This window comes from Prosopis cineraria, unplaced genomic scaffold, assembly GCF_029017545.1.
Source record: "Prosopis cineraria cultivar Desert tree isolate PC_DT_omini unplaced genomic scaffold, ASM2901754v1 PC4, whole genome shotgun sequence".
Taxonomy (NCBI): Eukaryota; Viridiplantae; Streptophyta; class Magnoliopsida; order Fabales; family Fabaceae; genus Prosopis; species Prosopis cineraria.
In genome coordinates, this window is record NW_026555335.1 from 14,844,261 (window position 1) to 14,859,519 (window position 15,259).

The following is a 15,259-nucleotide window of genomic DNA, read 5'->3' on the forward strand; positions in this document are numbered from 1 at the left end:
AAAATAACCCTCCTTTCGAAAGGATATCTCACAAAATGTACAATACTATGAAAATGAGAGCAAATAACATTATATTCATTAGGAGTTCTGAATTAACTAGTCACATCAACCAGGTGACGCAGTTAAACTTTAAAAGACAAGAATATCAGCAGAAAATTAAGAAATAATATATCAGTGTTGTGAGCAATAAACGAAATTACCTGGTACCTGATACGATCAGTGACATCTTGAACACGTGGAAGAAGCCACGCAATGTTTGGCCACCTTATGCCTCTTTACGGCCATCTTTTGCTGCCATTTTGTTGTTTTCAACAAGTCATGGCCTAATTCGTAGTCAAATGACAAACATAACTAGAATTTCTAGATTGAGGAAAACAGTACGAGAAAAAAACTATTAATAATAAGACAGTACACCTTCGAGCCCTTGAAGAATAATGGGGAGAGAGACAAAGATGCCCTTGGCAAGGCCTTTGCTCTGTTCGGCCACATTATCGAATCGAAAGATCACGAGACAGGAAGGTCAAGAGAGTGCGGATCAGAGCAGACCATGAGGGATCGATAGGATCGACGGCATGAAAGGTCAGAGCCTTGATGGCCGGAACATTAGGGTGAACGAAGCTCAGTCTTGCGGAAGAGCAGGCGGCGGCGGCGGCGGCGGGTACGGCTGTGGGAGTTGGTATAGCCGTGGTGGAGGAGGATACGGAAACGGCAGTGACCCCCGCGAGGGTGGATAAACAGGAACGGTGGTGGAGGATCGGCCGCGGCGGTTCCGCGAGTGGGATGGAAACTGGAGGAATTAAGTAGGACTTATCAGCGCAAGAAAGATATAGAAATTATGGAATTTAGGGGTTTGGGGAATAGAACAGGGTTTAATCGGTTCAGGAAATAAGACTTGAAAAAAAAAAACGCAGAGAATAGATGAAGTCATCGGAGGAGATGAGAGTCGAATGAAATGCCGCAGATCATTGAGCACACGGGAAAAAGAAGAGGAGAGAAGACGATTCATGAACCCAGGGTTTTCCCTTTTGGACACTAGAACGTTGGGAGAGTAGCCGGTTAAGTTTGGAGCCTTTTAGGGTATCCAATAAATAAAAAAAAAAAAAAAAAAGAGTAACCGTCATCCTTCTCTCACCTGCCATCAATTAATTTTAATGTTATTATTTATTAGGTTGAAAAAAGCACGAGATTTGAAATGGAAGGAGACAAAACATTATTATATTATTGTACCGGGAAAGCTCTACTTTTAGCCGCGCATTTTTCTCTGGTTTTGAAATATGTGCTTGTTTTTTCTTTTTCTTTTTTTTGTCCAAGTCTTTACATTTTTTTCCGCCTAAATCGTTGATCCTTACATTTTTAAAGAAATATATTTGTGTTAATAATAATAATATGTTAATTAATATAATTAATTTTATACTTATGTATTAAATTGATGCTGACATAAATTTTTAATGAGCAAAAATTTTAAAAAGCTATATCAGATTAAATAAAAAGCTAATTTAAACTCTTTTGTGCCTTAGAAAATGAAGGTTTGAGTCTATTTAATTTGTGCTTTCTACCGATCATTTAAGAGTTCATGTCAATCTTTTTATTTTATCTAATATAAATTTTTTATTTATTTTTGCTTGTTAAAAAATTTATATCAACATGAGTTTGATACATAAATATAAAATTAATAGTGTTAATTGACATATTAGTATTATTAACAGCTATTTATGCCACATTAACGTTCCTTTAAATATGTAAGAATTAATGTTATAGATAGAGAAAAATATAAAACCTAAAATATCCACACATAAAAAGTGTAGAAACCTATATCACAATCCAAGAAAAATGTATAGAGCAAAATAGTATTTTTCCTATTATATAATATATTTACTTTTATTAATTTTTTTGATTGAATTTGCTTTTACTAAATTGCTAATTAGGTAACAGGCAATGTAAAATTCATGTACGGTTATATAAATGGTGTCCTCATTTGATAGATATCCTCATTCCAATTCCTATTACTATTATTAAATGTTATCCATGGATGTAGAAAATGGGAAAGACAAAATGAAATATGTTAAATTATTCTTTAAAATAAAATATGTAAAATTATTTTAAAAAATTAAAAGAAAAAATTATAAGTTTTCTGTCCTTAAATGAATATTCTCATTTAAAAATTAGTTTTATCATTATCAACAACTTAATTTATATTAATAATTTATAATATATATACATATATATATATATATATATATATAATTTTTTTTAACACCATTGAAGGGAATCAGGGGCCCACACTGGCACTATGCCCTAATGGCTTCATGCGCATTGCCAATAGAAAAATTAAAATATAGCTGTTGAAGGATGCTCCTATAATTAATGGAATAGATATGTTTGATAAGTGAAATTATTTTTATGTTGTTCATGAATAATAGTATTTATTAATTTATTAAATTAAATATTATAATTGTTGTTTCATAACATTTTTATTTATAAATATAAATATAAATGTGAAAGGTATTATATATGAGTATAGGGAGGAGTGATGGAAAGACAAAAATATTAAATTAAATTAAATATTTACAATTTTTTTTTGGCTAACAGTGATACTTCATGGCATAAACCATAGGAAATGCAAACCAGCAGCAAAAGAGAAGGGTTCAAAGCTCAAGAAGTTGGGCAAGGCAAAAATAGCAGCAAAAAGAAGAAACAAAGAACATAACAGCGGCAACAAAAGAAATTTTTAATATTGTTAATTTATGATGATGTTATGTCATTTTATTAGCAATTAGGGATACTGTAAATTTGTTTCTCATATTAATGTTACATATATATTTAATATTATTTTTATTTAATTATTATACCATCAATTTAACTACTTACTTAATTGATTAAACTACAAAAATTAATAATTACTAACTTTCTCCGTACGATATTCATTTTTAAAACATTGCTTTCTACTCATGCTTGTGGAGAAAGATGTGCCTCTGCCGAAGTAGGCAAGTCACAATTGTCAAAGAACGCGTCAGTGTACCCTTTTTCATGAATGCCATTTTCAGAAATTTTGACCTTGATAAGATGTAGACAAACTCAAGTTGTATCTGCACAGTTTAAATAATAACATGAATGAGGATAAATTAAAAAAAAAAGAACAGAACAAAGCTCTATAATTAATAATTAATAATTAGCAACATCAACTTTCAGAATCACTGTATATGTGCTACTTTAGTATATAGTATACCTAATGTGCCTCTTCCAAGGAGAGGATTGGATTTCTTTGGAATTATAGTTCAAGTATTTGCAGTGAAATCAAGAGACCATCAAAATCATATTTTGACTATGATTTCCCATAACTGCTCAAATAAGCGACTCTTGACATTTCTCATATCTATAGGTATGAGTACATTTAGGGTTTGATAGAATTATAGAAAGTTACATAAAAGGAGAGCCAGCTAAAATCAAGTCCTGAAACTCTCTTGTTCTTGATCCAATAATTTTGGAACAATATTTATAGAAACAGTATGCCAAAGCAAATAAAATCAGCTATAAAAGCTTGGTACTTTCTTGGATCCAACAATATTTAAGAGAAGTTAAATCAATTGGGAAACATTAAAGACAAGTACTTTCTATAAGCTTAGCATAACTTGAAAGATCCATGGGTCATCAAAAGGCTAATCTTAAATCCTCTTATGCATTATATAGGATGAAAGCAAGGTGTAGGCTATTGTTTATGTAGGAGCCCATGACCCTGAAATTCACTTTCAGGCACTAAATGCCCTTAACTTCCAATCTAATAAAGAGAGAGAGGCAATGAAACAACTTATCTCAATGATACAAAATTCTATCATAAAACTGGATGTCAGTGGAATACAATAGTCTTGATGAGAATCTCATTCACATGAAGGCAAACAATTAAGCATTTTTGAGTAGCTTGCCCATGCTTGCTTTTTGCTATTTCTTCTTAGTTGCATCATGAATCAAGTGAATACATGTAAAGACATTTATTTACTGTGCTTATAATTTGTCAAAAAACAAAGCTAAAAATATGATATATTTTCTTAAAGGTTAAGAACTTAAGGTGGCATAATAATTCATTCTATGCTATTGAAAAACAGCATATAATTAGTAGAGCAAAACAGAAATTCATTAATGAGGAAAAGAAGTGAGTATAAATTTACTTATCAAGAAAGAATTTCAAGGTCTCTTGACCTTCAGGTCCACTAGAATTGAACCAACTTTTTGAAGATAACACTAGCTCCAGCTTAGGCTTTAATTGCAAAAAAAAAAAAAAATTGGTGGGGGGGCCTAAAATTATTAAATTTCTGCCTGCAGAAAACATATTTTATTCTAGGAGCAAAGACCAACCATATCTTTTACCTTGAATGGCCGCAAAATCTGCATCTTCAACCTTGATATCATCAAAAGTAGTAACCAATGACCCAGAGAGTGTAACTATTGGAGGCAATTCTGCGTTTTGGATTCATGAAAGATAAAAAAATCCATTTAAAAAAAAACCAAAAAGGGAAGTTTCAGCTCTAACACATTTCCAACTGCAAAGCCATGTTCATGCTTTTGGTTAGACACTGACCATTCTAGAAAATAATTTAATTGAACTAGTCATCTTGCAAATTCCCTTCTGGTGCACAATTCATGAGCCTCCACGTGGTCACCTTCAATTATCTATACAAATAAATAAAAACCAGAAAACTCTTGCTATGAAGTCAAGCCCTTTCAAAAAAAATATCATAATATCATGCAGTTTCACAGCTAATTACAGGAAGTTGGAACAAAAAATAAAATAAAAAAGCAAGTAGACATAAACAAAGAGTTGATATTCCAGATAGGAAGCAAAAATTGATGGAAATTGTACCTTTATGATAAATCAAAAGTGGTAAAATACTTTGGAATCTAACCATATTCATGGGATATGTGCGTGTAAGCTAAAAATAGTTTAAGACTCCGGACAAAAAAACCAGGCAGTCAAAGTGTCAAACGCATTGAATTCTTCACATTCCATTAGTCTAGATAGCACTAAAAAAATAATCCCGTAATCGTATATACCATCAAAACAATTTAGAGGGATACTGCTAAAGACAAACACATTCTTTATCAATAGCAACTAATTCTTAACATGAAATGGACCAACAAAATTTTATGGCTAAATCCTGGGATAGAGATACCTACACCTCTATAAAGACCACGAATTCCCCCTTCCTTGTAGGCACCAGAAGTACACCTTTAATTCCATTATGTGCTTGCAGAGGAAGAACATCTTTCATGTTGTCCATTATACTTCTTGCGTCTACCACCTATAACATTTTGACAAAGACTTCGATTGCATGATGCAAACAATTCCATCCTTAAAAGACAACCTCTACTTCTAAAGCCACTAAGAAATGGATATAATACCACTTACAGAATAAATTTATGAAATAAATGGTACAGGTTCAACTAATTTCAAGGTAGAAATAAGCTTGTTACACCCGACACAAGAATTTAAAAAAAAAAATCTAAAGTTGATGCATGTGCATATTTTAAGTGACTAACAAATATTCTTAGAAAAAGAAACAGAAAAGAAGTAACATGGATTGTTGCAAGAAAATGTCACATAATTAGCTCTTTTTAGAAATACGATCCTAAAGAGAACAGGACACATTACATTCAAGAGGCTTAAGTTGAAACATACTAATAAACTGTCCTAAATATGAATGAATCTTTAAGCCAACATTCTTTAACATTTTATTGAATGCATTGCTACTCATAGTTGACTGTGTCACCTTTTATGAGATAAACCAAAGGCCACAAGTATTTAAACCATAAATATCATTCGTGTTCTTTCTGATCTACTTCTTATCAGCTACATTTTACCAAACTCTATCCAGCCAAGCTTTAATAGACATCTAGCTCAAATATTTTCAAATGGGTCAAAATGTTTAGCGGAAATCCCTACTTGATAAGCAAGTTTTGTACGAGCAAGGTCCAAAGGATATGTGCATAAAACTGAAGTGCCTCCAGCTGTGGATCCAGCTAAAAAATCAACAACAGAACCTGAACCTAACATTGGACAATTCTGCAAGATCCAGCACTTGTTCGACTCATTTGTCATAAAATGCAAGGCAGTATAACGAATAATCCGAATAACACTTGCTCCATTTCCTCCAAAACGCCAAATAAGCATATGTAAACCATAGCTACAGAGTACCTCAGTGTTTTGAAACCCGGACTGGACATCGAACCGGAAAGAACAATGATCGTGGTTTTCATGGTTTAACCGGTTAGATTGGCAGTCAAACTAGTGATATAAAAATTAAATAAAAAATAATATTTATATGCGTAAATATATAAATAAAACATTAATTTGTTGATAGTGCTTTAGATTTTGATTCCAAAGGCTAGATGCTAGAACCGTTGGAGCCAAAGGCAGAGGCATTTCAGCACAAGCTTGTGATCTTGAAGGAAAATGCTAGAACTGGAGGCACACTGTCATATTATGACTTACAAGCTTTCGATCTTGATGTCAAAGGTTAGATCGCTAGAGCTGGAGACAGGAGTTGGAGGAGAAGTTAGAGGATTGAGCTTGGGCCATGAAGGAGAGATTAGAGATTGAAGAAGAGAAGAAAAAAGGGATTAGAAAAGAGAAATCATGAATCTAAGTGACTTAGTTTAAATTTCTTATATATATATATATATATATATATATATTTGTCTTTGAATTGAGTTGAATCAGCTTCGGTTTTTGAGTCAAAGTTAGTTCTCTCAAAACCGACCAGGTCAATTTGGGTCAACCCGGTTCCAATGCCAGATTGGTTCAACTGGTTGAACCAAACTGTTTTGTTTAGTAGGTGGTGGTCGAACCGTCCGGTCCAGTTTCAATAACACTGGAGTACCTGCGGACCAAAGAAACATAAAAAAACCATGAGTATAGATTTGCACAACTTATTTTGCCATTTCAGGAATCCATAGATTTAGGGATCAGATGTTAGCCCTTCATATTTCATAAGGTCACCATTCCTGCTCACAAACTAAGAATGTAACAAAATAATTTCAATAAGTGGAATTATGACAATGTTTCAAATAATATTATGCTCAATAAGTGAATTATGGCAATGTTTCAAATAATATTATGTTTACACTGAAAATATCAACTTATATTAATTATTTCCAAAGCTTGTAATTTTGCCATTCAACTTAACAACTCTCTAATTACATGCTATATGACAATTTCGAATTGCGTCTACAAATTGTTCACTACAAAGAAGATCAACAATCTTTGGCAAAGAAATTTAGAGGCTATATGTAGTGGCCCAAAAGTTTAAAAAAATAAAAAAATAAAAAATAAATAAAATAAAGTAATAATAATTAAATTAATTAAATTGAAATTTCTGATGAGGCATTTAAATATATTTTTATTAATTTTAGGATAAATATAAGAAGAAAGATGAGGTGGTTTAATGGAAATTCTCTTAGTGCCCAACTTTCTATTAAAGGGATCAAATCTATAAGCTAAAAAGGAGTCTATTTTTCTTCAGCCTTATGAAATTACCCTACTGCCCTAACTTAAAGTATGAGAATTTCTTTTTGTTTTATCCCTCTTCTCTCCTTTCCCGATAAATTTGCATCTGAACCATGGAGAGGGAGTTTATTCCAGAACCTTCATTCTCTCTGGCTGAAAATCTTAGGCCTCGTTTGGTATGATGGAAGAGTTTTTGATAGAATCGGAATCGGAATTGGAATTGGAATCGAAATTGGAATTAGAATAGAATTGAGTTATAAATGTATGTTTGGTATGAAGATAGAATCTGAATATAATATTAATAAATATATGTATTTAAAATAGATAAAGACCAAAATGCCCTTATAAAAAAATAAAAAACATAGCCATCATGATGGAGTGTGTATGTGGGGCACTTATGACAATTCCATGGAATTGTAGCAATTCCATCATAATGGAGATGGAATTGAATTCTAGGTATTTTGGTGGAATTGAAATCCATAAGGAATTGGATTCATGCATACCAAACAATTGAAAGCATGATTCCAATTCCAATTCCATTTCTCTTAGATCCAATTCTAATGTACCAAACATGACCTTAGTTCTCCACCTCATCTGTTTGCTGCCGTCGCCGATGCTATGGGTGTCGTCGTTCAAGCTTCTTCCTTCTTCGACTAAAAACGCCAGTGCCGATTGTGCTTTTAGGTTCATGTGGCTGTGGGTGCATTCAGATCTTCTTGTCCCTTCCTCTGCATCTTTGCCTGTGGCTATGGCGTTCCGGTTCTGTGGGTGTTTTCGAACTTCTTTCCCCTTATTTCTAGCTATGCACCGTCAATGAATGCAGTGGCTGTTGGTGGCTGGAGTGATGAATTCTGTTTTCCCGTGTTTCGTCTGTTTGGTCAGCTCCTTCCCCTTCCTTCCTTTCTCTGTTGTTACTAATTAAGGTGAGAAATGATAACCTTTCCTTCTTGTGGATTCTGTACGTGTGGGTGTATGATTTGATAATTGAAGAAGAATATTTTACTCTTCTGTGATGCTGTACATGTTTGACTGGGAAGGACAAATTGTGATTCAAACAAGCTGAAATTAACATAAAAGAAGAGAAGAAAAGAAATATATATTCATGGATTTGTTGCTATGAGAGGGATATAGATGTGAGTTTAAATCTTCTTTTAAGCTTAATTGATTTGGGAGGAGGAGTTGAGCTTGAGAAGCCTGCATGTTTTCTTTTCCTTTCCTCTGTACTAATTATTAATTATGGAAAGAAAAAGGATATTTGAGGATGTATCTCAGTTAATAGAATAGGATTTTTGTTTGGAGCAGCATTTTTTGTGAGATTCCATTAAATTAGACATAGCATAGCTGATTTAAATGCTATTTAGATGAGTTAAGTTTAGGTATTGCAAAGAATCTAATTTTGAAATGATAGTGTTTTTAGTTGAATTCTTGGAAGTGGTATATTGAGAAATTTACAACTATGGTATTGTTTTATCTTTTGATTTTGAGGATGTTGAAGATATCTGATAAAAATAGGTGATAGAAGTATAATGAATTTAATTGTAGGAGTTTAAAAAGAAAATTGTTTGGCAAGAGGTATTTGATTTAAAAGTTTTATTGAATAGATTGGTAATTATGTACACAAGGTGTTTGACACAAGGTATAAGAAAATCATGCCTCATTTGAATAATAGTCATTATTAAGTGATATGAGGTAAATTGGTAATAAGTGTTGATGTTTGGAAAATTATTAAGATATGAACTTTGGTTTTGAAATTTCGAGTACTTGCAATCAGTTAGGATTGCGTTGGTAATAGGATGAAGTTTATATAACTATAGAGAATAAATTGAGGTTTCGTTTATACCTACTCCTATAGGGTGTGTGAAAGATGAGGACTTTGATAAAAAAAATTGATGGGAGAAAATCATTAGATTTTAGGAAATTAGCAGGTAAGTGAATAGCACCCCCATTATTTTTTTTCAATAAAAGTAGTCTGGTTTTGAAAATATTATATTTTCATATAAATCATTTTCACAACTATAATGATTATTATGTACTTTGTTAATTAAATCATTTTGGTTTTGAAAAATATAGAATGATGATGAAAGTTAATTAAATTGTGGTATGTGCATGTATTTTCTTTACGAAATATATTTTCAAGATTGATGAAGGCATCTTTGTTTATTTTACTCTGAAAATTCTTGGTTACTCAACTAATACAAGCTTGTACATTAACTATAAAATATTATTTTGGCAAGTTTTGAGATTTGAAATGATTCATGTGAGTTTGATATTGAGAATGTAAATTGTATTTCAAAAAAATGATTCATCTCGCATGTTTGAAAATTGATTTTTAGAGGACTTTATGTAGAACACTGGTTGTTAACGGCAGTCCCGTTAGCTCTTAGCACGCCATGGTCAATGACTAGTTAGTTTGATTTTCGTGAGTTTTATTCTCACGTTTGCTATTCATGGGTCTCATACTCACATTTGTTTTCGTGGCTTCGAGCCGCGTTTGATTAGCATTATCCTCGTGAACTGTGTGTCCACGTTTGTTTTGTAGCCTCGGCTACATTTGGTTACTTATTCTCGTGAATTGTATGTCCATGTTTGTATTCGTGGCATAAGCCGCGTTTGGTTATTTATTCTCATAGACTGTGTGTCCACGTTTGTTACTTATTCTATTAAGTCCTCAAAATTTTAGATTTTTACATAACAAGTGGTATTTGAAATTTCAATGCTTTCAATTCGTTAATTTATTACTTTGATTTAAATGTAGATAATTTGTTTTCTTCAAGAATGATAGAATAAAGCAATTTTCAATTCACTCTCATTTTATGGTTATAATTAAAATTTACAGATTTATTAAATTTATTATATTGAATTATCATACCTTCAATTAATTTGTTTAATTGTTTGAGTTTATTATTTTTACTCTTTTAAATTTTTTTTTTGGAATGCTATTCACTGAAAAATATTTTTGGTCTTAAACTCATTAGCTAAGGTTGGACCTCTTGCCTGTCATTGAGGGGCTTACAACTGTGGTGGGTGAATATTTATTGTTGGAAATGCCTTTTTTTTTAATGTAAATATTCAATTATGTGCTTTAATTTAAAATTATGTTTAGGTGCTCCATGTTAACTATAGAAAGAATCCTCATTTTTCTTTTCTAAGAGATTTCAGAAAATCCTACTTATCGAGAGAGTTATGTTAAAATTTCTACAAAAATGTTAAAGCTTTTGTTCTAATTAATATTATTAAGGATACTAGAATTACAATATAAATCCAACTATGTTTTAGAAATGGAATAATTTCTCGATTTGAGGCTTAAGGGATGTGTGATGTAGTTCACATCTCATGCCGGTCACTTCCATTTTTGGGACGTGACACTGTACTTATTTGGTCAATATGAATAACTACAACTTTTTCACAAATTTAATTGTTTTGAGCCTCCATGTGATGGTATCTCACGACAGTTTGTCCTCCAAGCATGCAAGATGAAGGCCACATGGACAATTGGAAATGGATTGGGAGTGTAGGTCTGCAATCACCATACTGTTTGAATAGAAACAATTGCAAACATGTATTCTGTCTAGGAAGGCAAAAACTATATTCTGCAAGGTTTGAGTACTCGGTTCAATTTGATTGACAAGTACTGAAAATCGTTGAGGCGTCACCCGAATGAAGTAATATACATATAGTCCTCAAGATTGTTGAGGCAAGAAGTCATAATGCCTGGAGTAAACCAATTATAAGCTTTGAATGCAATATCATTGATATTGCGTCTCTCAAGAAAAATGAAAGTTACAGTTACATCAGATGGCCCCATCAAAGATATACATAATTACACAGATAACAAATGACTCCATGTGATAAAAAGTCAGCATTGATTAGGAAGCTGAGCAAATGTTCTTGAGTTAGGGATGCATCCCCCAACCATCATCTTCTTGTACACAGCAAAGGCTCAGTCTGAATTGCCTGAGATACTATATCCTCGAATGAGAGCATTATAAGTGAAGATATTAGGTTCAAGACCTGCTTGTAGTAGTTCTTCATACATCATTCCTGCTTGATCCACCATACCAACCAACCCGAAATTAAGAATCAGTGAATTGTATGTGTAAAGATCAGGAGTGATGCCCCTACTCTTCATTTCATTGAAAAGAGAGAGAGCATCCTCCAACCTACGCGACCTTCCAAGACCATTGATGATAAGATTGTAAGAAACTGAGTCAGGATCAAGGCCAGTAAGCTTTAGTTCCTTAAAGTAGTGCAGAGCATCATCAATTCTACGTACCATGCACAGGCACTCTACAAGAATGGTGTAACACTTCAAACCAGGCCTCATGCCTTCTTTAACCATCCTTTCGAACAAATCACAAGCTGTTTCAATTTTACCTGCTTTCCCAAATCCATTAATAAGAATATTGTAAATTGCACAGTTTGGCTCACATTGGTAGTCTGAGATATACTCGAAGAGTTTCATCGCTTCCTCCAATCTTCCAGCCTTCAATAGACCATCTATAAGAGGGCCATATGTACAAGGAGTGGGAGAGAAATTAGCACTTACAAGATCATAGTATAGATCTAATGCTTTGTTTAAGTTGTTCAAGCTATTAAATTTCGCAAGGGCAGAAATGATGATATTATGGGTTACTGCACTAGGCTTGCAACCCCTAGAAAGCATCTCCTTGTAAAGCTCAAAAAGTTCATCAATCTTCCTGGATTTCCAAAGAGCATCAAGCAACAAGTTGTAGGTAAAAATATCTGGTCCACAACCAATATTTTTCATCTCAGCATAAAGATCCCAGGCTTTTTCATTGATATTACATCCCAAAAGTACATCCATCAAGCAATTATATGTTTCCAAGGTCGGGTGAATTCCCAAGGTTTTTATGAATTTGTAAAATAAATTTTGAGCATCTATGGCCTTGTTTCCCTTACACAGTACTCCGACTAGTGGTAAAACTATAGTCATTTTGGCAAATCGAATTGCATACCAACTTTTCAGCAAATAAAATGGCTTTTTCTAATTTGGTTTGAACTAGAATACCATCCATTAATTCTTCCCAGAATTGTTTGCGTGTCTGTAAACAAAATTTGTGTGCGAATTCCATGACAATCTTAACAGCATCGTCAACCCTCCCAAGCCTCAAAACACCAGGAAGGAGGGTGCACAAAGTTACTTGGTCAGGGTAGAGAAATTTTTTCATCCAATGCATCATCTGTTCTATCTTCTTTTATCAGACCATAATGATGGTGTTATAAGTCAGAACATCAGGAAGGCAATTCACTGTTGTTATTTTATATCGCATCTTCAAGGCCAAATCAATCGGGTCATTCTTGCAAAGACAATCAACGAGTGTGTTAAAAGTTACTATGTTTGGGGGACATCCACATTCTGTCATACTGTCAAACAATTAAAGTGCCTTTTGAAGCTTTCCCTCTTTCCCCAAGCCAGCAAGTAAAGTGTTGTGTATCACTACTGTGGGAGCAAGCTTCGTATCATTCATTCTCCCAAACATTTCCCATGCTTCATCAACCCAATCAGCCTTGTAAAGTGTGTCAATTAAGGGATTGACTATAATTACATCAGGCTCACACCCGTTGCCCATCATCTCAAAAAGATGCTTTAAGACTTCATCTATTTGCCCCACTTTGCTATAGCAGTTCATCATCATATTATAGGTCACTGAATCTGGAGCAAGTCCACAATTTTGAATCTCACTGAATATTTCTTTTGCTTCTCTAATCCTACCCATTTTAGCAAGACTATATAAAGAAGCATTACAAGGTATTATACTTGGCACAATTCCTCTACTTCTCATTTTCTCGCAAGTGTCAAGAGCATTTTCAGGATCACCAGACTTTCCATAATAGTCAAAGAAAAGAACATGCGTATAGGCTGTAGGTTCAACACCCAAAGATTTCATATTGCTGAAAAGCTCCATTGCCTCATCCAACCTTCTCAACCGCGGAAGTCTGGAGAGAGTGTTGTAAGTATGAAGATTGGGAGAAATTCCTTCAGTGCTCATGACGTCCAACATAGCAAAAGCCTGATCAACATTCCCAGATTTGCATAAAGCATCAATAAGTATGGTGTAAGCAACCATCAGCTTCCATTTCACGCCAGAGTTTCTTCACCACACCCAACTCACCACAGTCACTGAGCTTGTCCATTAAGGTAGTGTAGGTTATTCGATCAGGCTTGTGACTGCTAGTTCTCATCTTAGTATATAACTACGTGGCTCTATCAAGTTTCCGTGCAGCACAGAGCGCATCAATTAAAACTGTGTGAGTAACAACATCTGGTCCACATCCATCATCTTCCATTTTCTTCAAAATCCCATAGGCATCGTCAATTTTCCCAGCTCTCCTACATATAGTATATGAATAAATATTTGGCCTCAAACCCAACGTTTCCATCTCTTCTACGGTTCCAGTATCCCTTCTCTTCCCCAAGGCCACCATTAGTGTTGAGTAGGTCTTCATGCTAGGCTTTATTTCTTCTGTGACCACTCTTCTGTAAACCTCCAAAGCCTCTCTACAAGAACCAGATTGGAGCAGTAAATGAATCAGTCCGTTATATGAACATGCATTCAAGACAAACCCAGCTTTCCTTCTTTTTCCAAGTGCAAACGGTGCCTGCCGAATCCCTCCTTTGACAGAAAGAGCTCTGAAAATGATGGAGCATGTATTCAAATTTCTCATGACAATCCGCTTTTGCATCAAATCGAAGACAAAAGCCATATCCCCAATCCTATTGTGAATCCTTGAGAACTCAGGCATGTAATTGCATGCTTCGGTCATATGCACAAAATTAGGCAACCGGGTAACTGAGTTAAAGTAGGAAAGAGCAGAATTAGGTTCCCACATTGACTTGGGAACGCTCATAACTTCTTCAGATGACACTTTTTCTCTTCTCTTCTTATTTACCACAACCACCTCATGTGAACAACTCGTTCCAATGCCCACTTGCTTTATTCCATGTTTCTTCCTATTCATCGAAGAACCACGGGGTAAAATCTTCATATTTACACAACTGCTCCGTCTCGACCAGCCATTATAGTTAAAAACGTAGATATTACCATCCGTAGAGGCACAATCATAAGATATACTAGTATAATCCTAAGACACATGCTTGAGCAGAGTATTAGTACTGCCATGGAAACGCCGCAGCAGCAGCAGCAGCCGTAGTAGAAATAAGGGAAAATCACAAACAAGGATCTGGTCCCTTCCTATAATTTAAAAAATAATGCTTTGACAAGGATGCGCTAACGTGGGCGTGAAAGAGGAAGGGAACAGTGAACACAGGCTTCCATAAGCTGGAGATAGATATTCAGGATGATCGTCCGCATAGGCGTCCATAAGCTTTTTACATTTTGGAAAACTTAGCCACGATCTTAATGGGAGACAATTTCATCTTTTGGACTCGTGTCGTGTGGGTGTGGTTACCTTCAATTTGTAATGATAATAGGGAAAATAACAACAGAGGATGGACCGTTAAAACAAAAAAAAAATATATATATATATATATATATTAAAAATTAAATAAATACTTATCAATTCAGTAGTCTTTTATTAATAAATAATTATTTAGGTCTTAATAATAATTTATTTTAAATTAATAATAATCTATTTAAACTTTTTTCATCTAAATTTTGATAATAACTTATCAGATTAATATAAGTATCTTTCCATAGTCTTTCATCCCCATTTTCCCACGATAATAACAGGACCCGACTTCTCTGTCTAATGTCTAGTGGCAACCCCTCCTCTCCCTTA

General features: G+C 33.9%; 1 protein-coding gene and 1 pseudogene across 1 annotated transcript; both read right to left on the reverse strand.

Moving 5' to 3' along the window:
• Positions 1-488: 488 nt before the first annotated feature.
• LOC129308862 (uncharacterized) lies at positions 489-6,163 on the reverse strand. The gene is made up of 4 exons (XM_054950240.1): positions 5,936-6,163; positions 5,222-5,294; positions 4,363-4,452; positions 489-787 (listed from the first exon to the last, which is right to left on the reverse strand). Exons 1-4 carry the CDS (start codon positions 6,161-6,163, stop codon positions 489-491), a joined length of 690 nt encoding a protein of 229 aa, XP_054806215.1.
• A 5,191-nt stretch (positions 6,164-11,354) lies between these two features.
• LOC129308863 (pentatricopeptide repeat-containing protein At4g31850, chloroplastic-like) lies at positions 11,355-14,842 on the reverse strand (annotated as a pseudogene).
• Positions 14,843-15,259: the final 417 nt, after the last annotated feature.

Excerpts from the sequence above, each read along its gene's own strand:
- LOC129308862 (XM_054950240.1), bottom strand. The coding sequence starts at position 6,163 with ATGCTTATTTGGCGTTTTGGAGGAAATGGAGCAAGTGTTATTCGGATT. Across the intron at positions 5,295-5,935 it reads GTACAAAACTTGCTTATCAA|GTGGTAGACGCAAGAAGTAT; the intron begins GTAGGGATTTCC and ends AAAATGTTATAG. Across the intron at positions 4,453-5,221 it reads AGCACATAATGGAATTAAAG|AATTGCCTCCAATAGTTACA; the intron begins GTGTACTTCTGG and ends TCCAAAACGCAG.